This window comes from Pseudochaenichthys georgianus, chromosome 14 (genome assembly GCF_902827115.2).
Source record: "Pseudochaenichthys georgianus chromosome 14, fPseGeo1.2, whole genome shotgun sequence".
NCBI classification, from domain to species: domain Eukaryota; kingdom Metazoa; phylum Chordata; class Actinopteri; order Perciformes; family Channichthyidae; genus Pseudochaenichthys; species Pseudochaenichthys georgianus.
Genome location: NC_047516.1, coordinates 19,743,041 through 19,769,669, shown reverse-complemented (window position 1 = coordinate 19,769,669; position 26,629 = coordinate 19,743,041). Strand labels below are relative to the sequence as shown.

At 41.6% G+C, this 26,629-nt stretch overlaps 1 protein-coding gene and 1 long non-coding RNA gene across 3 annotated transcripts in view; one reads left to right on the top strand and one right to left on the bottom strand.

Moving 5' to 3' along the window:
• The window catches only part of LOC117458640 (uncharacterized), a 30,832-nt gene extending 8,325 nt beyond the window's left edge, over positions 1-22,507 (top strand). The window contains exons 3-5 of the long non-coding RNA XR_004553445.1: positions 13,484-13,523; positions 18,497-18,592; positions 22,398-22,507. This is a non-coding gene — a long non-coding RNA (uncharacterized lncRNA). The remainder of the gene's footprint in view (positions 1-13,483; positions 13,524-18,496; positions 18,593-22,397) is intronic.
• On the bottom strand, positions 1,952-7,810 carry LOC117458636 (neurosecretory protein VGF). 2 transcript variants are annotated; one of them, XM_034099226.2, is made up of 2 exons: positions 7,599-7,810; positions 1,952-5,603 (listed from the first exon to the last, which is right to left on the bottom strand). In XM_034099226.2, exon 2 carries the CDS (start codon positions 5,572-5,574, stop codon positions 3,532-3,534), a length of 2,043 nt encoding a protein of 680 aa, XP_033955117.1. In that variant the 5' UTR covers positions 5,575-5,603; positions 7,599-7,810; the 3' UTR covers positions 1,952-3,531. The 2 variants fall into 2 exon arrangements, with proteins under 2 accessions (XP_033955117.1, XP_033955118.1); XM_034099227.2 differs by lacking the exon at positions 7,599-7,810 and adding an exon at positions 6,398-6,726.
• Positions 22,508-26,629: the final 4,122 nt, after the last annotated feature.

Here is a 26,629-nt window from a genome sequence, read left to right as displayed (position 1 = left end):
TAATCGCATTCTCCCTTTTACAATGATGGCGTTACACACATCCACGGCATCACAGTCTACCAAGGAGTCATTTTCTAAGAGGGAACTGTGGAAATGGGAACTGACTGAAGACAGAGGAGGGAAAGAAGGTGTGCAGACATGTCGTAGTGTAGAGTTTATCTCTGGTGGTCTGGCTTCTTAATTGTATCTTTATTAACTCAGCTGCCATTACAATATGGTACAGTTTGGCTCCTTTTCCAAAACCCTGTCGATCTGCAGATTGTTAGCCGTCCTTAGTGACATAAGGAAGTCCTGTTGCTGTTTCTGACTTCTCTCAGTCTTACAGTACGACACACGTTTAGCTTTAGGTACTTCTTGTGTTTCGGGATTTAGAAAATGCTGATGGTTATTCACTATAGTTTGATCTGAAGAAATAAGAGTTTGTGGATGAAAGCGAGCATACAAACAAACCAAACGTCCACACATAACAAATATGATGAGAGCCAGAGTCAGCTATCGAGCTCTGATTAAACCTATTTCTTCCTCACTGCAGTCCACACCTCCAGATCTTGTTTAATGTTCAAACTTGTAGTTTTCAGCCTCAAAACTGACTCATCATACAACTTTTGCCCAAGACCTGTGAACTTTAAATGTAAAATAGAAAGAAAATAGAGAACGTAGATGTTTAGGAATTAATGATTCATTATTTATTTATTTTAAGCTGATCTCCTGCTGACATTACAGACATGGAAGAAGTATTGATCTTCTTGTCATATCATTACATTGCTGAATAGAAATATTACAGACAGGGGTCCCTCACTAATCTCTCAGTGGCTTTTGTAGTCCTGTTGACACACGTTGCGTCCTTTTATGTAAACGTAAAATAAAAAAAATCCCTCTGGTCACAACAAAATAAATCATTTTTTCCGTTTTTATAGTCAGTCAGTGATTATCCAAACAGCACAGAAGCTGTAATCATAAATCTGCATTCATAACACGGTGTCCAGAAATCACTCAACAAGCCAAGATACGGCCATGAAAGGTACCGTTGCAATCAACTGGTGAGCAAGCTCGCAAGATAACATGCAATTAGAGCATATTGACAGCCTGCTAGGCACTGTTTGTAGCACTGACGGACTACATCAGATTGTTGTGATGCCAAAACAAACGTCAGCCAGGCGCACTTCACGGAATTAAAGCAGGAAGGCCATATTGCCCATGTGAAGTGAGAGGGGGGAGGTGTGGAAACAAGATATGGCCAAAAACCTATCTACCAAACACCTTTCCACCGGCTGATTGGCTGACTCGAGGCAGCGAACATGACTCAATCTTTATCTTGAATGCCAGCAGCTAAATTACTATACAGCTCAAATAGAGTGTGTGTGTGTGTGTGTGTGTGTGTGTGTGTGTGTGTGTGTGTGTGTGTGTGTGTGTGTGTGTGTGTGTGTGTGTGTGTGTGTGTGTGTGTGTGTGTGTGTGTGTGTGTGTGTGTGTGTGTGTGTGTGTGTGTGTGTGTGTGTGTGTGTGTGTGTGTGTGTGTGTGTGTGCGTGTGCGTGTGCGCTGTGTGTGTGTGTGTGTGTGTGTGTGTGTGTGTGTGTGTGTGTGTGTGTGTGTGTGTGTGTGTGTGTGTGTGTGTGTGTGTGTTCCTGCGCAGTAAAGTGTACAGATGGATGACTCATCCACCAATCATGTGACTCATCAATCACTGCAGTTACCATTTTTCCTCCTTCTGATTTTCTTTTTCCGTTTTCAGTTATTCCTCCCATTTCTCAATTCGATTCTTACTGTTTTTCTCATGTTTATTTCTGATTGCCTCGGAGTACAACACTTTCCCTCTGAAGGTGTTTCTCTGTCGCTGCGCTTCAGCTAATTGTCTTTTCTTTCGTGTAATCGGATGTGTTACTCAAGTATCAACATAGCACTCGCCAAAAAGCCATTAAAAAACTGAACTTTAATAAAATAATTGCTTTTATTTTTTATCATATAGCAAAACTAGTAATCATCATGCTGTTATTTACACATTGCACGGGCATATTTATTTCACACTGTACATCTTACAATGCTAAAGGTGACATCAACAACAACACTCTCCTTTTACAAGACAGATGGCTTCACTGCGGACACAGTGGCCCTCCTCCTTTTGAGATTTCTTTTTTTTTATGTTCACAGTTTATTCAGAGAAAACAGCCATTGTGAATTCCCTATACTGTTTTATTTTTTCTCTTTTTTTTGTTTTTTTTGGTTCATTTTTTAAGATGCAAGTAGAAAGACGTGCATTTAACGGTTTAAGCACAATCCCTGACTCCCCGGCCTGAAACTTTTCAATGAATTTCTTCTGAAAATGAACAAAATGTTTGTAGCCTCTTGGTGGAAATCTGTTTTAAAAGGCTGCAGAACAGATTCGTGTGATTTCAAGTATTTTTTGTAAAGAAAGGTGAAAGTATAGATAATGGATGATGCAAGAAATATGGCCACGGATGTGATCAACAAATGTGAAGGCCTCCTTCAATGTCAAGGAGTGATGTGGCGGTTATGGTATTTATGGTGGTACTGCCAGAAATAAGTTAACACAAGAACCTCTGGATCCCAAAATGATTGAAAACCCTTCGTCCACCAGGTTGGAAGTGTTTAAGTTTGTGCTTTTGGAGTCCACAGGGTTTCTACATTGGGACCGGTTGAAATGATAATATTATGCAATATGATGTTTCCCTTAAAGAATCATGCTGCTTGTAAGGCAAACATCTAAAACCTTAACTCTGAAAAACTGAAATGTGTGTATTTTTGCACCTTCGCAGCTCTTTAAAGCTGATCCAATCAGGAATAAGAAAGGCAACTACACACATCAAATACAACAAAATATACTGTCATTGAACATTTGACAATAGCAGTGTTCTGTTTTTTTATATCCGTAGAAGTCATTGAACTACTTTAGTTTTGTAATATGACATACAGAATATAAAACAAAAGATACAAAGTGATGTTGTAAACATGGTTCTCTTGCAATTGGCACATCAGCTTCTGAATGTGTCCACAATTGGATTACGTGTGTGTGTGTGTGTGTGTGTGTGTGTGTGTGTGTGTGTGTGTGTGTGTGTGTGTGTGTGTGTGCGTGCGTGCGTGCGTGCGTGCGTGCGTGCGTGCGTGCGTGCGTGCGTGCGTGCGTGCGTGCGTGCGTGCGTGCGTGTCCTCTAGAAAACTCTGTATAATGCAAGAGCATCAGAGATGTACCTGAATGGAGGCAGACATACACCATGGCATGTTCTGTTTCTAAATGTAAACTGAGCAAGAGGCTGAACATGGTTACAGGGAGCTAAAACCGAGACCCCTTCATCGTCTCCCTGACCAAGAAAATCAACAAGAATTACAGTGATTAAAACAACAGAAAATCGTACTTTTTACTCCTTGATTCTCAAATTCTCATCAGGCCCAAAATACATATCTCATCTGAGTCATTTTTTTCACCTCTCTTTTAGCCTTTCTCCAGCTACTGTAAATCTATCCCATCACATACCGCCAGTCGCTCTGATCTGACAAAATGTCCAAAAAGTCTCTCAATACATTCTGCGTTTCATGTAGATCCTCTCGATAAAGTTCTCCAGTTCCTCCTCGCTGTTCAGCTGAGGCACCAGTCCATCCTCCTCATAGTCATCTGCCGGTGTGACTTGTTGATAGATGAATGGGGGTCTCCTGCCTCTCCTGGGCGGGGTTATTGGTTTGGGTGGAGGTAGGGATTGGTAGGTCCGTGGGTGAGGAAGGATATAGTTAGAGATATAAGGGGTGAGAGGCAGGCGTGGCGCTGGCTGCTGCCTCCAACCATGACCACGGTTCTTACCCCCACCTCGGTGCCTGCGCCTTGGGGGCTGGAGGTCAAGTTCCTGGGGGGCGAACGGCTGGTCTCTGGATGGGGAGGGCTTGCCATAGTACTGTGCTTTGGGATATGGGAAATAAACAGGGTAGTATGCTCGATATGGCTTCTGGTAGTATGGATAAGAGGGGAAAGCTAGAAATTGTTTCTGGGGCTTATACCAGTAGTCAAGCTGCTTCTGAGGCTTATACCAATAGTCCTGCTTGTATGACTTGACATTGTCCTTGTGCCATTTCTTGTTGGACTTGTTGTACCTATAAGGAGCTTTCTTGGGGTTTTTTGAGGCTGTGTAGTGGTAGATAGGAGGCGCAGCCAGAGGAAGAGGTACCAGAGGCCTAAAGCGCGGGGCAACGGGGTTGCTGTTGGTTGGCAGCATTTGCAACTCTTTCCTTTTCTTCTTCTTCTCTTCCACGTCACTAATAATCTCAATGACATCATCAGCGGGCAGATGCAGTTTGCTGCTGATCTCGATCAGCCTGTCGATCATTTGCTGGTCCAGGTCGTCTTCGTCGGGGAGGACCTCTTCGGAGCGCTTGTCCTCGGCGGTGTTGCTGGCGAGTCCCATGCTGCTTTTCTGCCGGGGCTTCATATAGGACTGTTGCTTTCTCCCCATGTACTGCAGCAGCATGTCAGAGGCGATGTCTGCCAGCCTCTGCTCCTCCTCTCGGGCTCGCTCCGCCTCCTCCTGCTGCCGGAGCACCTCCTGCTTCTCTGCGCGAGCTCTGGCCTCCTCCTCCATGTGGGAGAGGCTCTCCTCCTCTTCTTCAACCTCCTCCTCCAGCTCCTCACCTTCATCCTCAAATTCGTCCATGAAGTTGCCCCCCGTGGAGGGTCGGTTGTTGGACTGGTTCTCCTCCCAGTGCTGCTTCTTCCCTGCTCGTGCTAGCTGAGTGTTGTATGCCTTGTAGCCCTTCAGAGGAGGCAAGATCTCATTATCTTGGAGACCCAAGTCAATGTTTTGGAAGTAGCCTCTTATTTTGCGCTGCAGAGAGGACTCTTCTCCCTGTGAGGCCGAACCTGTTCTTGCCTTGTTTAATAAACTTTCTAAATAATGTCGTCCCTCCTCTTCTTTCCCTTCTTCCTTATTTACACCATCAGCTCCCACATCCTCCACGGACCACCTTTGATCTGACCTTGTGTTTTTATCATCCTCATCCCTTTCCTTAAAGTCACCACCCTGAGCAGCTGTCAAATGGCCTACAATTAGCTGTTCAATAGCCTTATCAGCCCGTCGGCCCTCCTCTTCCCCCTCCTCCTCCTCCTCCTCCTCCTCCTCCTCCTCCTCCCCCCTCTCACCCTCTGTCTCCCCTGTTCTGCTTATCTCACCACCCTCCAAGCCTTCAATGGAGAGCAGCTCCTGACTCTGATCCTCCTCCCAGTCTCTGTATGCACCCCCCTGGATTTCACTCTCCCTCGGGTGGTCCAGGGCCTCCAGAAGAACAGCGAGTACCCGCGCAGGGTCAGTCAATTTATCTGATTGGTTATCTCGACCCGGACCCCAGCCCCGGTCTAGCGACGCGTTGTCAGGGCTGGAGATACTCTTGGGTGGGGGCGAGAGGAAGGGGGCGAGGTTATCCTCTTTTAGGTCTGTCCGTGTGCGCCCTTCCACCCCTCCCTCCCTTCCCTCAACCCACGCAGGGGCGGTGCCAGCCAGCTGTGGAGTGACAATGAGCAGGACCAATAGGATGAGCTGGGCTGTGGCAGGGGCGTGATGACAGGTCATGACCATGCAGAACTGGCAGGAGGGAGGTTAAGCACCTGAAGAAGAAAAGAAGAAGGCAAAGGGAGAGAGACAAAAGACACACAGAAATTATTCACTCTGTGAAAAATAAATAAATGCAAATCTGAGTCGTTGGAATAATTGGCTGTTTAGTGAAAAAGCCAGTCTTAAATGTAAAGAAGATGACAAAATACTTTACTGATGGAAGTAATAGAGCACAAATAGCCTGCCATTAATTTTAAATAGGAATTGATAACCAGTTTTTTATTTTATAACAGAACATGTTTCCGCCATGGAGGAGCCACCAGCAGTTAATACTGTGATTATTTCTGAATTGAACACCCGTTTGAGAACAAAGCACGCAGCCAAACGCAGTCTATTGAGCTATGCCAAATCCAACAAAGAAAGTTACACGCTTGTCTCTCTCATGTCTGTTTTTTTATTCCGTGTGTTTTTGATGGAAAATCTATTTCCACTTTATAATATTTATTTTCAGGTCCTTTTTTTGCCAATCCAACCTCATGCATCTGAAACCACAGAGATAAAGGGATATATAAACCCTTCGTGATTATTTCGATGTCTGACTGCCCAAGCCTTTGAGGAAGGTAACCATTTGCATATAGAAATTGCGCCTCGAACCTACATGAACCATTTATGTGTCTGTAGTCGTGCGTTAAACCAGTTATTATCTTTCCCCCGCCCGACCTAATTGATTCACGCTCTCATATTTTTGTATTCTCATGAGATGTAACCGCATAAACTGTTACAACAATAAATATATGCACGAATTGAATTGTTGGTCCGAATTTCTAGCAATTAATAAATGTCTCACCTCTTCCTCCGAGCCAACTCAACGCAAGCGCTTGCCATTGTTGAGCGCAAAACGTCTATTTCAAAAGAAAAATGCAGAAAATACAAATTGGTCCGAGCTCTGTCTATGTATTAGCTGTGGTTTCGGTGTTCCACGAGTCAAAGCGATGTGACCAGGACACCGGGATAAAGACGGCACGCACGGGGATGTCATGCGTAAAGCTGCTGGCTACGGATGAGTTATTTAACCCTGCGGTCCCTGAGTGGTCCATCCAAATTGTAAATGAGCTGGATATTAGATCTTAGATTGCAAAGCCATTTTGTGCACAATGAACGTGGGGAGCAGTAAGAAACGCGGCGTTGTCCTCGTGTGGTGTGGACATATTTCTCCTCAGTGGTGGAATGCAGTCGAGCACACATTTGGGCAGCACAGCACAGCGTGAAGCCCAAATTGTTAACTATTTCCATTTTTATAAACTGGATCAACAAGGTGGAAAACGAAACAAATCCACTCGAAAGGTATCTACTCCGACAAATACGTGATTTAGACTCTCGGTTTAATTAAATTGGCTTTAACATTTCGCACGTTTTATTTTTTATTCACGATTGAAAAAAATATGGGCCAAATGTGTACATTGCTCTTGAGAAGCAACTGCACGTAGACATTTTTCTAAGACATTATTTTATGCGCATTGAAGTCACTTAATTCTTTAATTACGCCCACCCCACAAAATATATACAAAACAACATATTTTATTGGGTTTTTTACGTTACAATTCCTAATTATCATGATAAATATCAATGCATTCATGTGTTTGTTAATAAACGTGTTAAATGATCAATTAAGTCAAACTAATAAATAAAGAGAAATGATAAAAGGAAACTAACTGTAAACATATTTGTCTATATCTCAAGTTACAAAATATATTTGGTATAACTTTATTTTTTTAAAGATCATATCGGTCGCAGCAGGCTATACACCTGCTTTACAATTACAAAGCCAATTGTCGCCAAGCTGCAAAACACACATGAATTATTTTTGATAAAGTTGAGATCGAAAAAGAAATTCTTCCACACTCATCAAGCCTAAGCATAAATCACTCCTTTATTTTTTAATACAAACCCAAATCAGAAAGTAATTACGATCAAATGAAGTAAGAACATGTCCTGACCTATCTGTCATGGATTGAGATGGAAACAAAATTAAATTTCGTTCCACTTACCTGGAGTCCCACAGGGGGGTGGGGATGTGGTGAAACTCACAACGCGGGTAAAGCCAAAATTATTTCATGAATGGTGGATCAGCTGAGACAATTTCAGTTTGTTCCCCCTCTCTCTTCAGGCTGTGACCAACATCAGGAAAATAACAAACAGGCTGATCTTTATTTAGTTGTGCGGTGTGTTTGAATGGCAGCAGCTCTGGCGCTAATGTACAATTGAGTGAATGTTTTCAGCTCCACTGTCAGCGCAACTTTATTGTATATACCCCTCACTGAACCATGTGACCACACCCCCACCCCCCAGCTGCAGCCTGTGCTGACGTCACTTCCATTGATAAGAATGTTGGTGTGGAGATGGCACTGTGAGTCTAGGCTGGCCCCAGCTGATGAATGAACGGAAATGGCATGAATGAAATAGTACTTTTCCTCAATGAAAGGAAAAAATTGTAGAGATAGAGCTGGTACGCAGCCATGTTCCTTCTCACATGTTAAAGAAGGTTAGTGTGTTCCTTCCTTCCTCTGCTCTGACATGTTTAAGATTCAGGGGGGGGGTGGGGGCGTGGGGGGGAGAAAAAAAGTGACCTCGTTTACAGGCTTTCAATTAGGGTCATTTAGTGACGTGCTCCAAAGAATCAATGACTTGCATCTGCAGCTTCAGACAGAAAAGTGGTGTGCACTCCAGGGGCCGTTTTTCTTTCTCAGCCCTGGGTGTTGGGCTTTTGTCTGAGGTGGCCCTGATCCTCTGGCTGCACGGCTCACAGGCCACAGGAGCAGCCGTGCTTTGCTGCTCAATTTCGGCTCAATTTCCAGGGATTGCACAATTTTCCACACGCTGTCTCACATGATTTCTGGCTGCTCGCCATCTGCCAGCAGCACATTGTGCAGTTAAAATATCCCCATTCTTTTCACACCACAGAGACACAAGTGAGTAACCATGTGTGTCCAAATCTGTAACACTGTACAACACGGGGGCTAAACGCATGCTTAAGCAATGCACAATGATTATAGATGAATTAATTCAGGGTGTTTCTCGCCTTTAAGAATATAGTCCCTATGTTTGATTGTGATCAAACATCAAAGCTAGAATTAGACAAAAATGGTTGAGCGTACTTTAACATTGTACAATCTTACATGTAAAGTTGTCCCTTCCTTCCTTCCTCTGCTCCAACAGCTTCATATTTCTATGGGAATTGGTCCTGGTGCATGATTTGATGCATAGTTCTGAAATGCCCTTTTAGCTTAACCAGCTAATTTGGTGGTCACTGAACTGTGCGTAAACATTAATTGGTGGAGGAAAAAATCACATAAGCCCATAGTGACTCAATAATTCTTAAAAGTGACCAACATGATGCATTCATTTATGATTCATTAAATGATTATGACTCGCGTTAGCTGTGCATCACTTGAGAACCTTGTGATGCTACATATTCAAATATACTACTCCCAAAAAAGCTTTTCTAAATGAAGACTTGTATGCCCTCTGACACTAATTCTGATCATTATCAAGCAGAACATCTCAGTAGCTTTGCTGGAAAGGTTCAGAATTGACTTAAGTCTGCCCCAAGGCTTTAAACCTCACTAGTCCTGCCTCAAACAGGATAAGAATCAAAGGCTCACTGAAGTAAACAACTCTGTGTTGTCGAGAGCTGCTTTGATCACATGACCCACTCATGTGCATTCACCAATGTTCCTTTTTCGACTCTACTTTATTTGACTATAAAATAAAAACCTCTTTCACTGTCAACCAGTCATTCCCAAGGTTTGCTGTAATGAATCATTTTGTACATTATGGTTCAAGGGCAAATAAGCATGTCGCTCTGTCTGATATCCAGCTTTCTTGTTGTGCTGAAGTCAAAGAAATACATTACCGGCATTCATGTGCTGGATAATGTAGAAACAAGTTGATTCACAATTTTAAAGCCAAGCTCATTTCCATACACTTCATTAGTTAGTGCCAAGCCTCCGCTGTGGCCTTGTGTGCCACTAAATCAGCTGTCAGTCCTCATACGGGCTTGTTTCTCTCTGCATCGATGCTTTTAAGTCCAGGTGTGTGTGTGGTTGTGTTTTTTGTGTCTGTGTGTGCTGTGTTAATACTTGCACTGTACGTTCAGTTAACCAAAGGAATCCTGTATTATCAGCGCTGTTCTAAGGTTAATTGGATTTTAGCAGCTGACGTCAGTTGCATGAGGCCAACTTTATTAAGCCATTATGGAATGGCCCGATTCAAAATGTCACGCCCTACTAATACTTCTTATCTGATCAGAGAAATATGATGTGCGGATGAACAGAAATATCACCTTTGATGTCTCATTCTGAAGGGTTTTAAGATGCTCAAAAATAAACACAAAAAGCTCCTAGTAGCGCTGCAGCTGTGAGACAGACCCGTGTTTGTGATGAGTGCGAGGCAAAGAAACATGCTCACTCTGTACCTGGGAACTAAAATGGCGCTTTGTTTCTCTTGTGAGGCTGGTTTCAATTTTTCCGTTTGTGCAAAGATTTGTGTTGTGGTAGCAGACGAGATATGCACACATCAAATGAAGTTGTAATTCGTTACGATGGCTTGAGGCGTCGCATAACCTCTGCTTGATTAGATTTTGTGCAAGGGACTGTTTGCTGCAGAATGCGGAGTGTTTGCAAGGCAGTAATTGTGTGTGTGTCTTTGTTGAAATGCTTGATGGCAGCAGCAGGCTCGCAGAGGTAAGCATGGAGCCGGAGGGCAGATGCTGATATAACGGTCTGGCATTATCAACTGCCACTCAGCATTAGTTGGCCCCTTACCCTCACTCCATGTCCGCACCCCCGCACTGACTCACACTCTGCCGCCTGCTTGGCCACTCACATAGATTAACACTGGTACACTGTGCTTGCATTTAATGGAATACACACACTGGAGGACACACACACACACACACACCTCACAGTAATAGTTCAATTTCTCCCCCTGTTATGCACTCTGTCTCTCTTTCTCTCTCACACACATGCCCAGAGACAAACACACTCTTACTGTAATGTACATTAAGGACAAATGAACCTCTGGAGGAGTTGCGCTGTCACTGATGGTTCCCGTACAAACTGCCAAGACAAGAGGTGTTGACTGCATGTGGATGGCCTTTTCTTAATTAACTTCCTCTTTTTCTCTGTTGGTATTGGACTGAGAAGGGCTGCAGGGCCATAAGGCGGAGCTTAGAAATGGATATTTTTTTCAAAACAAGGGGGACATAGAGAATGAGGAATTCTCAATTTTGTTTTGCTGACATTTTGGCCACAATTATGGTAATGTGGACTGGGCATCTATCGGCAAGTGTGCTAATGCAGCTCCCTCGCACAGCACAGGGTTCCTACCTGGAAGTGATAAAATAGAGCTCATGATTAACAGAAGCTTTTCCGCCCACGCTACGTTGCCAGTAATTGCACCATAAGGTTCCTACAACACAATGCATAGCTGGGACTGATGATGTGTGCAGGGCCCGGCGCCCACACTGTAATCTACAGTTTCATCGAGGGCTTTTTTTTCATACATGCTTTTAAAAAATGTGAATTTACTGGAAGCTAGGTTCATAACATACATTTTTGATATACTTTTTGTGTGTCTTCCTAAGAGGAGACAGAAATATATTATATTATGCGCATTAGTTAATATTGCAACCTGAGTGAATTTGCGGGAAAGACGTTCGGTAACTGCGTCTGTGTGATTTTGTTATTGACATATTGCAGATGTTTTTCAAAAACATTGATATTGAAATGTTTGTCTTAATATTGAAATGAATCTAGGTGGCATTACAAATATGCATAAATATTAAAATGGGAAAACAGAATATGTGATAGGACTATAATAACTACGTAATTCGAAAACCAACCATTTGTCAGGGCCTCAATTTTGTATGTTTTGACTATTCAATATTTAACTTTTTTGATCTCCTTGTACAGTGTTGCCTGTAAAGAACTGATGTGTTGATACAGTTTGACAGTTAAAGCTTGAACAAAAGCTACATTTAGAAAGCTAAATATGTTCAAGGAGGTTGCGTATACTGTACACCTTATCCTGTGATATAAAAATATACCTGAAATCAAACAGAAAACTGTATAAAGCGACACTATTCAAAGATGGTTGTGGCTTTCAGGAAAAGGAGAAGTCTTGAGAGGCTCAAATGTTCCCAATTTATTTGTGCTGCCTCCATCCTTTCAGCTCCCTTAAATCCTTAACCAGCGCTGCAAAGAAAAATGTCTCTCTGCTCACCACGGTGAACACCATCCCTTTAAGAGTGATGGCTTTAACACCTCCACTGATGAATATGGTCTTAAAAGTAATATTTGAATCTATGAGCCAATATAGATGATGCGAGAGACTAAGCTTGGAACTGCTGCTGAATGCCAAACGTCTGTCGCATAAATTAGGCCTACGAGAAGAATTATGTAAGTCGATGGACCCCTGGGGAAGTGTACTCTGCGTGAATGATGTCTGCGCATATTGGTGATTGTTGTCCTACTCTCTCATTGTCTGCGACTGAGAAACGACTGAATATTAGCTGTAAAATGTGCAATGCAACCTTTGAGAACGTGGTGGCGTCAGTGACGGATGGTGTTGGAGGCCAGAAACAGGCAATGAATTCGAGGTTGATGAGGCGACTCATATCAGAGCGTGCGACATCAGTGCTCACCATCAATCTCTTCCCCTCTCCCCTGTAGACATCTGGCACATGCATCAGCAAACACACTATTGGAAGTGAATTGAACCCAACCCTGACAAAAACACACACATACACACACACGGTTTCAGAGGCAGTGCCGCACATTCAAGGCCTCAAGACAAGACGCTGGGCCTGCAGCCAGCTGCCTTTAATGTACTACAGTAGAAACTAGACTTTATTAGGATAATAGCTCGCATTCACGTCATTTGCAATCACAGCACCAGAGAGCACAGATGGCAAAGTCACGGGCTGAAGATGTAATTGCAGGGAAATAAAGCTTTTATCGACCTTCACTATAACATGAGCCAAATTTCAAAACCCATGCATCCCTCCGATTGATGTGAAGTGTGCCATGTTCATTACCTCACGGTAAACAACGTTTGATTGTACTAGCATGCTGTGGTTGCAACAGCAGATGTTATTTTGGGCTTTATAGCCGCAATGTGAGTTTTATTCTATCTCATTTTAGGCACGCATGTCAATTCTAGGATCCATTGTAAGAATGTATGCTTTGGTTTTGATAGCCTGTACTACATAACCTGTAGATATAAAAACTGCAGTTTTAGTTTTCTCACTGGCTCACACAATACTTCTTAGTTTTCTTAATTTTGTCTATATTTGTTTAATAACGTATTGTCCGGACCAAATTTGTGGTGGTTAAATCAATGAAATTGTTATGGAAGAAAATACACTGGCTGTGATAACACAATACAATTGCCTTGAGCAATCCAGCACCGGATGTGTCTTCTTTAAAACAGATAGTTTGAATCCCAGTTGTGTCATGGCAAAGGTTGTTTAATGCACTGCAACCTAAGAAGACTAATTTAGCAGTACACAGTGTAACAAATATTTTCGACAACCAGCAATAATGCATTCAGAAACTGAACAAAATGAACACTTCAACAGACATTGTTAGCTTTTGTTTTAGCTTTACTGACAAGTGTTCAATGTATTCATTCGTTTTTCTGTCGCTGTTGAGTTTCTATATGAATACAGTTCTTCTAAATATGCTTGTGTTTTCCGTTTATCCAGCATTTTGTTAATGGGTTGTAAAGGTGTTGCATATGTATCTGAATACGCTTGTGATTTACATACAGCATGCTGCCTTCTTTTTGAGTGACATATTGACAAGTGACAAGTGTATGTTGTCAAAGGGATCTTCTTCTTAACCTAACTGTTTTTTGCATGTGTTTTCTGTAGGGTGCACCAGGCCTCTATGATGTTACTGCAAGGAAAACAGGTATGTGATTGAGAGGCCTTCATTATCTTTGATCATCATTTCTCAGCTTTAATGAGCCTTTTTATGAGAGAAAAATGTAATAGGCTTCTCTTAAAACGTTTCCCCACATCCCTCTTTTACCGTAGCGATCATCTATTGTTTTGGCCCCAGGGTCAATAAAGTTGAGATACAGAAGTAGTTAAAAGGAAAAAACTAAGAAACACTTTGTCTCCAATTATACTATTTTTCATCAATATTATATGCCTCAAATATATACAAAACATGTTTCTGAAGTGTTTGGCTCCGAATACCAAACAGATCATGAATTGTAGCATCCCATAATCCCCTCTGTTTCAGCCCTGTTTCCAAAGTGCTGATTCTCTGTCTGTTACTTTAGATGAAAATAAGGAGCCCCTCCCCACACCCCTCTGAGAGATATTTGGTTAAGAAGAACACAATGGTGCTCTAGGAGGAGATTCAGGTGATAAGGTGGGGGTTGGTGATTGGCTAACGGTTACACAAGCCAAAACATCATTATGACATCATAAAGTGGCCACAATCTGATCAGCTCATTTTCACACAGGTTTTTATATAAATGGATCAGGACAAAAAGAGAGAGAATCTTTTTTCCTGTCACTTTCAGAATCTCTTTACACAGAGGGGAGGACACATGTTGATGTATATAAGACATGAAAAAGTGGATTTTGCATAGTAGGTGACCTTTAATACATTTCTAGCCTGGCTTCTGATGATTTCTCCATCAACTCTCAGCTTGTGTGAGTTGCAGGCTCCCTCGCTGCACGTACAGTACTGCACAGTAGGCCTAATGCAAACAGGCACAGGCTGCACATAGGATAAACCCTGAGGCAGACAAACAGAGGGGAAGATGAGTCCTCCAAAACTCCTTGTTGAAATGAGAACTGTTATCGGTTATCAGCGCACTACCTGACTGGAAGGGAAGTCATTTAAAGCCGTTTGAAATGCGGTAATTTGCCGGTGTGACTCATCGCCGACACCTACAGCGACAAAACCTCTGATCCTCAAAAGGAAGAATAGGATAGCAAACTCAGTGTGTGTGTGTGTGTGTGTGTGTGTGTGTGTGTGTGTGTGTGTGTGTGTGTGTGTGTGTGTGTGTGTGTGTGTGTGTGTGTGTGTGTGTGTGTGCGCGCGCGCGCGTGCGTGCGTGCGTGCGTGCGTGCGTGCGTGCGTGCGTGCGTGCGTGCGTGTGTGTGTGTGTGTGTGTGTGTGTGTGTGTGTGTGTGTGCGTGTAACAGACCAGCTTTGACAGAAGGCTATAGGAGGATATGTAGCTTCAGTCATATAATTATCGATCATAAGGACTGGAGAAAAAAACAATTCATTTATGAACTGTATATCAGCATAATTATAACCTTTTTTAACTCTTTAAAGATACACAGAAACTACCATATCTATATAGTGAAACCCATCCTGTTATTTTGTTCAGCCAGTCAAGTCAACAGATGTTTCTGTCTAGATGCTCAGTGCAAATTGATTGACATTCAATAAATGGGGAAACAGGTCCGCTGTGGTTTTAAAAGGATATCAGAAGGCAGTGATACAAAATAAACTGCCTACATTTCGATATCAGACAGGAAGACGGGGCCCAGTTAATACAATTTTGATGAGAACCTGATAGTATCGCAGTAAAATAGGGCACGCTCACTTGAGGTGTCAGGGTCAGGAAAATGATCATGATTAATGCAAGGTTACGATTAGGCAGAAATGTAATCAGTCTCTTACTTGTTAATCATCATCTCTCCATGATTAATTTTGGCTCAAGATTTGAAATAAGATATCAAGCTTCACTGTGTTGGGCAAAGACCATATACAAGACTTTCCATCAGGGAAGCCTTTTAAAAACAACCCATCAAATTATTCGCTGATGTAAAAGGAATATCAACGAAGCACTGGAGTAAGCAACCCAAACTAAATCTAAAATTAGTTTGGATCATGTGGATACAGGACCACCTATGTGCTAAAGTAAACATCACAGTAGAACTAAAAATGGGCAGACCTTGTAGATTATAACTCACACATTTTGAGCCTTTTTGCCAAAACATAAAGCTATTATGTTCATACTGCACAGATCAATATTTCGGAGAAGACATGGGTACTCAGACTCAACAACCTTTTTTGTTCGTTATCAATCACTAATTCAATTTTTTGTATCTATCAAACTACACTCAATCAAGGCCGGTAACCACATCATGTTAAATACTTCGCCAATAATAATACCTATTATTATTATAATATTAATTATGTTTAGACAGTGTCAGTTTGAAAAATTGGACTATGAAATCACTCAAATTGTCATCAAATCCTCCAACAGCAAGATTGTTGATCCCTCTAGAACTGAACGACCAACAATTGGATCAGAATTTCAACTGAATCGGGTAAATCTGGGTATAAACCAAGCTTAGGTTTTTCAGTGTCGTAATATAAAGCGCACTTGCCTTCAACAGCTTGTTTGGATTCGAGCCGCAGGGTCCACACACACTCAAACAAAACTAGGTGAAGCCTTAACTAGTTTGACCAGTGGCGAGCTAGCTATTGTATACGAAACGTTGGTGTTTCTGGAAGTTGGTGTTGTTGGCCATGAGAGTTGTGCAATAGGTCGCCATTGTCAGTATATTGTGTTTGTTCAAACGGTGTATGACTGATGATATGTGTATGTCTCTTAATGTCCACTATGTTTGTATAGGCCTATGTACATGTATGCGGAACTGCAGGACGGAGTCCAGAACACATTTCCTTACGGGGACAATAAAGTATATCGTATCGTATATGTCCCTCCTCTTTTTGCAGTGGCTTCCTTTTTCTCATGTCATGCTGCTTTCACATGATAGGACTTTCTTTTTTTTGCTCACTGCGAGTTTGGGTACTGAGCCCTGTGGTACAGTCGGCTATGGCCGATTGTTTTTTACCCCCCTACTTGCCTCTGTTTATGTCACATACAGCTGTTATATCGTTGGTTGAACTTTGAAGAACAGCGGCTATTCAGGTCAAAGAGGAAATTATTTAACTTTGAGTGCAGCGATCTGTGGCGTCTCACGCTCTTCATAAAAAAACAACAGCATAGCCAGTGCATAGCGGTTTCACTGTTGATCGTATGAAAGCAGCTTTAGCTTGTGCGCCAAGCTAACATGTCTAGCACCCGCATCAACTTACGGAACACGATGAAAGCATGAGTTGTACTGAAATTAGTTACTGCAATGACTCTCAAATGATTTATGATAGTTATAAAAGGTTTCATGTTATGTGTTTTCAGTATTGCTCTAAATTACAGAATAGATATTTTGCAAAGGCATAATTAAACATTTCAGCCGCAGCAAAGCAGTTTCTATTGTGACAACCCTTAATTATTTTTGAAGCAAGGTTTAGATTCACATATGACTTGTTTTTAATTTGTCTTTGCTATCTTTAAAATGTGAAAAGATTAATTATGTGGAATTTAAGTGTCAACACAAGTGGAGAACCAACCACAGCTTACAAGCTGCCATTTAGCTCATCAGCAGGTTCATTATCACCTGTGCTGATTACAGTTTTCTCTCAATGTGGTGAGCAGCGATTCAAAGGGAGCTCAAGCTGTTTTCAAACCGTGTGTGGTGCATGATATGCTTGTAGTAGAATTTACCACGGTCTCACAATTCTTTGTGAACATGAAGTTCTTCAAACTGTTAATAAGGGTCTGCAAACCCTTCAGGTATGACAAGATTCTTAAAAATGTGCATTACCCAATTCATGACATGCATCAGATATTAAAAAAGGTTGAACCTCAAAACGTACAGGCCCATGAAGACATAAAACTGGCATGAAAAGTGTAAAATGTATGTAAATTGTTTGTGTACACCTACGTATACATTTTTTTCACATAGTTAATCATATTAAAGTGTGACTAATTCTCAGATCCCACACCTTTGTTTGTTTTTAAATAACAGAATCAAGCTTAGAAATAAATGAAATCCACAGATTTGGAAAGCTTGAAAAGCTCTGAGAAGGTTTTACTGAAAAACACGTCAGGAACTCGGTCTTGATCTGCTTTCACGCAGGGCTGTTTTCATTCTGAATCTCTGAGTTATCGGTCCATTAAATATATAGCTGGATGCAGAAGAAGTTTAGATGAGCTTTGCGTAAAGCCTGGGCTTAAAGAAAAGAAAGTACTGACATGACACCAAAATGCACGGCTTCCTCCTCAGTTTTTGTCATCAGTTGCTAATTAACATTGTCACGTTTTGACAGAACCAGTCTAGTTGTTTCCTCCTGTTCCCAGTCTAAGGTAAGCTAACGGGCTGCAGGCGGTAGTTTTATGTCTACTGTACAAGGTTTGTGTCCAACTTCAGTTCTAACCTTCGGCAAGAAATGTCATTCATTTTTCTTGTTCTTTCGTACAGTCTTATGCAAATAGAACGTCTCTTTCCACAGGGGGAAATAGCAATTTGAGCTAAATAATAAGTCATTCTAAAATCGTACCAGTGTGCACTTCCTCATGAACACGTGCCAACATTCGTGCGGCACAACCATTTGGAGTAAGACTATGGAAATGTTCATGCCTGAGGCCCATTGAAATGCAGGATCAGTCCTATTCTACATGACGTGTGAAGCCCTTAATACAGTATATATTTTTCTGTGACAACAGGGAGGTAGTCCTCAGTTTAGCCAGTGGGTACAACCTGAGCTTGTAAATGTAAAAGGATTCAGGCAGGAAAAGACTGAATCAAAGCTTATACCATAGCCGGCTCAGTATTCATGAAATCAATTTTCCAGATAGCAGTTTAAAATGAAATTTCCCGTTTCTTTATCTGTCACTCTGGTAATCCGGACACTGATCGCCCTGAAACAAAGCTGTGCTTTCTATAAGTGAATGTCGCAAACACTTCTCTTGGCTCCTTTATCATTTCGACTCATCACCTCTTCTGGTATGGCTGTTCATAATATTCTGTTTCCCCTCTTTTCTCTATATTTTCTATTTGCAGGCACGAGTATGCTTATCTCTGTGTGTCTGCTGGGAGAGACAGCGTTGACAGAAGACAAAAAACAAACAAGTAAAGGAGGACAACCTGAGCACTAGTGTATGCAAACTCTTTGTTCATATCAAGAATAGCATGTATTATTATGACCTCTTACACCAATGTTTATTTCATATTTTCTCACACTGTTCATTCAGATTTCATAGTTTACTTTTAATTGCGGCCTCAATGTGTTATTCAACTCAAAATACTTAGGAATCTCCATCAGTTATAAATAAATCGAAGAGCCTCATCAATATGGAAAAAGGTAACAGCCAAAGCCGAGCATAATGAGAAGGCTTGATTGTTGTATTCAGGGACAAAACCATTGTTTCCAAATTCATTGTGATCACATACATTTCTAAACCTTTGTTTTTATAATTGACTGTGGAGGAATATTACATAATTCTACTATGTGGCGGACAGGGAAGAAAAAGAGGAATTCCTGTACAAAGCGCAGTAGATATTTTGCATGGTGAACATAAATGATGCTGTAAACTTAGAAGTTTTTTTTTTTCTGCTGAATAACCCCTTGTTGAGAGTGATGTGTGTTAGAGACTGTAAATGTGTCTGGTAGTTGGCATGAAAAGGCATTTGGTCAGCTCTCTTTGTTACAAACTCGCGTTGAAGCACCTCAGTGATGTATTTAGCGTTCTGTTTACACAGAGAGGGAACCGTATAGTGTTGTGATTAAAACATTTTATCTTCTGCCTGTCTCTATCTGGACAGATCTCTTGCTGATACACTGTTATATTTGAGACTTTTTTATCGATCCTGATGGACAGAAGCATTGCATCTTTGAACTGATGCGCCTGTAAAGAGTCTGTGAGGCTGTGATGATCGTGGTATTCTGGCCATTTAGATTCACAACAACGTCTCCTCATAATGGTGTTTGATGAAAAGGCAAGTTCAGAAAGACATTAATGATGTCTGTACGGTCCAACGGTATTCAGTGCAAAATGCAGCATAAATAAGGAAAAGTGGATGTTTGGAGCCAACTTACCTCTCTATTTAATTTTTTTTATATTTGGGAAGTTGCAAACACACAAACCATTGATTTCCCTTTTTAAAACATTACCAGAATTGTGAATCCAATGTCTTTGATTCAGTGTAGTTATTCCAACCTGAGGTGGTAGAGTGGAGTTTTTGCACCCACTCTCTAAAGTACACAGTAGTGTGATAATTCAAGCTTCAATCGGAAACTATTTACTATGGGGGTTCAGCTTGTCCTTGGGTTTTTTAAACACGTATATAATTCATGAAGCACCTTTTGAAACAAGGTGCTTAAAGCTACCTTAGAGAGTGAAAGATGTTTCTTGTGGGAAAGTTACTGTGGTTGTTACAAGCTACATTAATTCACCTAAGACTCATTCACATTTTTTGTGTATAAAATCGAAAGATAAGGTCAATGAAATAGCCAAAGGTAAATGTTAATATTATATGAACTTCCACAGCTCATGATATTCATATATTTTCAGCTAACGTTGCATTGTCTATAGTTTTTACTGGGTTTGTAGCTCAATGAGGTCTGTAATATTTGTTTTGTCACGACAAGTAAGAGAAGCATTGAAATGCAAGATGCAGCACGGCAGATCATCAGGTCCAAGCTGTGCTTCTCAACAATATGTTGGACTTCATTGAGTAATTAAGATTTAAGTATAGGAAAGAACTTTGTATTTTAAGAGTGGTTGCTTATTTTTGGCATATTTGTTGGTTAAAGTATTACTGTATTCATTAGGGTGGATTCTCCTGCTGGAGGAAACACGTCAGACTCAATAAAATATTGAATCAGTGCTTTAGTCAGCATCATAAATGCAAGGAGAACTTACTTTTTTAAGGACCTCTTTCAAAGCGAACAGAAGCTTAATTGTCCACTGCTCTACATGTCAAAGAGTAGCTATTCAGAGATGCGATGCATCTAATTGATCTGAGATCAGGCTGCATGTTGTATACAAACCCAAAATTACTCAAAGTTACGGTAATTGAAACTCTGGCTTATGACGTGCAGATGCCAATCAGAAGGGGTAGGGATTTCTTTTTTTTATTATAGGGATGAATAAGCAGGGAGCTGGTTTCTGATTGCTCTTGTTTGTGAATGAAAACTGAAGGAGCTCTTTCAGGGATTTTCATGAAACACCACCTATGGCAACCCCGATAAGGTTGTTATTCATCTGCCTCTCAATCTATTTATACATCTTCTTTAAAGGTGGGGTATGTAATTTTGGAGAAACCAGCTTGAGTGCGCCAGAATTTGAAAGTACACAACTGGAAAAAATCTGCCTCTTCCTTCAGACTTCCTTACAGAGCCCCTCCTCCAACACACACGAACGCGCACATGACCAATGAGGGCACGAGATAAGTTTGTGCACAGAGAAGGCTGACAGGCAGGTAGGCCATCCAGTTATTTTAGCCGGGCCGGCTCAGATGATTGGTCGTGATTTTTACACACCACGGCTTCCACAGATGACATTTATTTCAAAGCATTTCATATATTCATTGCTATCGGGATGTTAAGAGCATTCCATCGAATATAACAAAAAGTGTTTCTGAAATAAATAACCTACCCTACCTTTAAGTGTGAAGATTGTAGTTTGTTATGGGCATTTTACATTTACTTTATTTAGTGTTGGTTGATGGGTTACTTATAACACAAGATGTTTCTGAAATCTGGTTTGGCTAAACATGGATTAAATTGTTAAAGTTATCTGCGCTTGGTTGGTGTCATTAGTTATCTTTTGACGAATTGATTTAGTTTCTGTGGTAGGTTTATTGATGCAGATAGATTGATCTTGAAGAAACGTGGGCTTTAATTGATGCAATGTGCATGGAGTGCATTTTAAAACCAAACCTGGCCAAATGTGTGTTACATTGAAAAGCTGAGACAGAAGGCAAAGCTTATACTGTTTAATCTTTGTTCCATCCTACCATTACCTATAGCATGAAGGATGGGTGATGTCCTTTATATATACAGTCTATGGTCATGTCCCATTGCAAAAACTAAAGAGTTTTCCCCATTGACTTACAAAAGGTAATAGACGCCTGTAAATCAGCAGATTTAAAAAAAAAAAAAAATCAACTACCCACATGCCCTTATTTAAATCATTAGTGTCTAAAAGGTGTGAAATGGACTAAAAGCCAATTCTAGAGTAATGTTCTCTCCATTCATCTGACTGAGCTGAGAAGATCTGTGACGTTACGGTTCGGAGGCGGGGCTTAAGCAAAACGCACGTCTGCAGTGCATGCTATGTCTATGGGCTAAAATAACAAAATATACGGGTCCTATGCTCTGAAGAGTCAGGCCATGTGGGCGTCTTGCTCCACTGAGCACATTTGAATTAACGGGGTCCTGTCTCCAACGCTGTATCCTGTTCTCGTTATACATCCATGCCACAAACCATTGGATTAATTGACGACTGTTTACCTCTGTGAGCCAGAGCTAACTTCTCATGTTGAGGCGGCAAACTGCTAATATTAGCATAACGGCAGTGGACTGTTACTGTAATATGCATAGGCCTACGTCATTTTATTATGCAAACTTTCTGTGAATCCGTTTAAATGTGCCCCTTGTTAGATAGCATAATTGTTCAACAATGTACATACAGACAATTAGAAGTTTGGTTTGGATTAAAATATGAATCTGATATCAACAAACAACGATGACGTACCTCATATTTTACTTCCTTGTGTAAAATGTTATATTTTGCTGCATGTACCTGTAAAGTTCTAACAAATAATCTGAGGGGAATTTTCTTGTTGTTTATTTTTCATTTATGATGTGACATTTTGTAAAGCACTTTGAGCTGCATGAGTTGTATGAAAAGTGATATATAAATAAAGCTTTATTATATTATCATTTACTGTTGTTAAGGTCAACCGAGGATTGTGAAGCTGGCTGAACATCAGCAGTCCCCATGAACAGCTACCACCAGAGGCGAGGAGGCAGGGGGAGTCACGACTGCAAAGGGCACACATCGCCCAGTCATGATCTGAGATGAAAAGAGGTAGGAAAAGGCATTTTTGTACACATAGTGAAGAAACCCACACAAAAACTAAACATGCCCCAGCTTAAAGAACAGGTGCAATCTGACCAGCGTAACATTTCCATTGGACCTAGTAATATTTCAAAACCGAATTTCAAAGCATTTAAAGCACTTGCCTCATTGGTACCAGCATGGAGAAGACAATATTAGAAGTGGTTGTGAGGCATTCATTTTTAATTTTGACTGTAGGAAGATAAGTAGTTTCTAGCAAGTTATATATGGAGTGCAATAATGTCACATTGGGCATCGATTGGAGAACCGAATTGAAAGAAACAGCCTTGTGGGGCCCAGTTTTATGGTTTGTGTTTAATAGTTTTTTGGTTAGAGTGTGAGAAAGCACATTTTCTTGGTTTTTCCACATTTGTTTTTTTTTAATATAGATTAGATGTTATCAATATAATTGAGGCAAAAATGCAGTTTTAGTATTTCTTCCATGTAATCTTCCATGTAATCCAATAACAAAGAGCAATGTGTGGTCTGACTGTTCACTAGTTGAGAGTTGGTTCCTTTGTTAAGTTTCACATCAGTTTACCTAACACTGGAGAAAGATCTCATTTCAATAATATACATCATTTTATACTAAGAGGGAGATTAAAGTTGAAATGACTCAGATCCACCGGGATCCTTCACAAAGCCACAGAACAAGCAGAGTCCACAGAAGGAATAAAAGGCTACATTTCCTACATAATCTTATTAATATAGAATTCAAATCATTGAGACACTTCATATCTGCAAATGCTAATCATTTCTTATCCACTCAAATATTGGAAGTACATCCCTTTATTTGTATGTAGCTCCTCCAGCAGGCAGAGAAATATTCACAAATATTAGGCAATGTAGGCTAGAGGCAATCATTTAAATCCCACACACACTGATATTATCACTAAATGACTGTGTTACTAGACATAATGTTATTTTTTTCCGAAGCTCAACTATTGTGGGCTATTAAAAGTCTGTATTCTTTGATGTCTGCTTCCGGCAACGTCTAAATTCGAGCCATAAGCATTTCAAATGTTTGAAATAAATGTGGGGCACTCCAGTGAAGTAGTATCTAGTGCCATAACATTGAGTCATTCCCACTGTAGGGCTCATATTTTGTATAATCAGTACTAGAGTGAGAGTTGTGTTCCGTCTTTTTTTGCAATCCTGATTAATCACAAACTTTGAAAAGTTGGATGGGGTGGCACAGAAATGACTTGTGTCTTAGGCCCCGGCCACACGAGGACGAAAACGGCTAAACGCATAGGATTAACGCAAACGCAATCGCAAAAAAGCTTCCGTCCACACGCAATATTCACCAGATAGTGTCTGTCCACACGAGACCGCTCCGTTTAGCTCCAACCGCTGGAGAAGCTGCAGTACATATGCAGGAGCCTGTACGTGGCGCTGTAACTTCCTCCACAAAAGCAGCGAAGAAGCATGGTTGTCATGGTTGCCCTTCTGTTTATTGTCCGCGGTGGGGGCCGAGGGAACCGGGCAGAGTTTTTCGCCGGTCAACGATTAAAGTTTAAATCTTCCGGACAAAATTATAAAAGTGCCGGTCAAAGGTCTTCTTTGTTATTTATTGAGCTTTAAAACAAATGAATAACGAATCTATATAATAATAAAATACACGGAGCCTCTCTTTTTCCTCCCTCTCTTTGGACAGCGCAGTGTCTGTTTCATGCAGCAGCTGATCCAGTAATGAGTGACCCGGCCGACAGTAATAAACATATTTATAACTAGTGTAGGTAGTTTGAGAGGTGTCTCCGTCCTGTCAGATTAGACTTCACTCGCGTTTATGTCCATATCGAGAGAAAGATAAATAATCTGAATTCAGTGTGCAGTTTACTTTGACGCGGGGGTGAGCAGCAGAGGTGGGGAGAGGCGGGGCTATTGCCTCATCATTATCAGAAAATGATCGTATAGGGCGTACACACGGAGCCGTTGGACCCCCCAGAGCGTTGCGTATGCCGTTCTATCCACCTTGGGACCCGTTATCGTTTCAGCAGTCGTTTAGTGCCGTATTCGGTCGTCCTCGTGTGGCCGAACGGTCTATATGACACTAAACAGTAACGCAAACGACCGTTTTCGTCCTCGTGTGGCCGGGGCCTTAAAGTGAACTTCTCCAGAGCGACATGTAAACATTATTCTGTGTAAGAGCAGAAGCAGCTACTTTTATACATTTTTTGGGTTCATTCATTCACATGTTGTAAAAGAAAGCGGCTTTATCAGCAACGTCCAGGATATACACACGATTAATGTACACGTGGTGGGACAAGATAATAAATAATACTCACACCTAGGGAAACCCTCACACAATCGAGCCGCGTGGCTTTGTAAACAAAAACACAGCTTACGGCATCTGTGAACAGAATACCTTGAATTATCACTGTCAGCTCAGAGGATACTAGTGCATGATCCCCCTTGTCGACCTGAAACAACTAATACTGAATACAAAAACGATTGCACTCAAAATGTTATATTTCGTCAGACAGCTTTGCTACATATTTATAAAGGCTCTCTCCGGGATAAAACATCTATCAGGAACAGAAGCATATTGGCATACATCCGCTTTGCCACATGTTTTGTGTGACTAATTGGATAACCATACCAAGTAAAGCACGAAATTGCCTTTTTTTTGTTATCCCTCCTGCAGCAGTGGATGCAACCCTCTCTGCAGGGCGTTGGTGGGGCAGAGAGGCACACACATTTATGAGTCATACATTTAATATGCTCTTCCTTCCTACTCATATCATAAACACGCTGAGAGAGGGAAATGAAACATCCCCTTATTCCTTTCAAACCACGTTGGAGGCTTCGTCAGAAAGAGACATTCTCTCCTCCTGTGTCCTGCGAGTGTTTTTCGTCCTTACTCTCCGGTGCCCCCCTGACTCCTCTTCTCTTACCCGTTGTGACACTCTCTGATAGTGTGTGTGTGTGTGTGTGTGCAGTGTGTGTGTGTTTGGCTGAGAGAAGATAAGAGATTAGCATGAGTCAGATAATGATTCAGGACGCCAGGTGGCAAATGCCTCAAATCAAGCTCTCCCTCCCTCTGTCCCTCTCTTGTTTCCTCTCTCTTGTTCACAGCCTCGTCTACTCCTTGCAATGCACGTGCTGTCACTGCCTGCCGCCGTCGTCGTCTCCCAATCGTTCCCACTCACATTTTGAGCCCTTCTCCCCCAAAAACTCCATCAATCTCTTTCTCCTCACAACGTGTTTCCCCTTCTGCCTGCAACTGTGGCAAACTTAATAACCCACGGGGTTCACGGGTGGGCGTGGAGAGGTTAACAGGGGAGATAAAGAGGGTAAAGACAGATCGAGTGAAGAGGGAAGGTGGCGGGGGTGTTGTAGGGGGAGCGATGGCCAGATGTGGAGAGATAAACGGGAGCGTGTCGGATTGAAGAGGAAATTGAGCACGAATCTCAAGGAGTGTATGGGGAAAAAAGCGGCAGCTCGCGTCGTGCTGCGAAGCTGGGTAATTTAGAAAGAGTGGTACATAGGAATGTGTAGTGATAGGCAGAGAGGGTTATAGAGAGCTGTGTAGAGGTGGATGGAGGCAGGGATAGAGAGATAGAAGGAGGGGTGGTGATCCTGGGGGCCTGATGACTCATGGCTGTGCTGCGGTTTGTGCGTCACTGGCGCTGGCTGGAGGAGGAGATAGTGGAGAGGTCTACGCATTTAATTACAGCCTTCCAATTTAGACACACTATACACACACACACCTACACACACTCGCACAAAATAATATCACAAATAATAGTCTTACAAGTACACTAATTTGTAACACACACACACAAGTATGTAGACGAGCACAGATGTAGGCGCACGCTGTGAGCACTCAAACGTGTTCCCAGAGTCTTCAGCATACTTGAATGACTGAATCTTTTTTCTCCGTATCGAGCTTAAACGATTATGGCCACGAGCGTGTTGAGCATGCACGTTCTCAGCGTGCAGCCAACCCATCCCAGACAGACCTTGAAGCACAAACTTATCAACCCCCCCCCCCCAAAAAGAAAGCCAAATACCAAATCGTAGCCTTTGAGCAGTTTCACCCACACAGCTTGTGACTGGAATATGA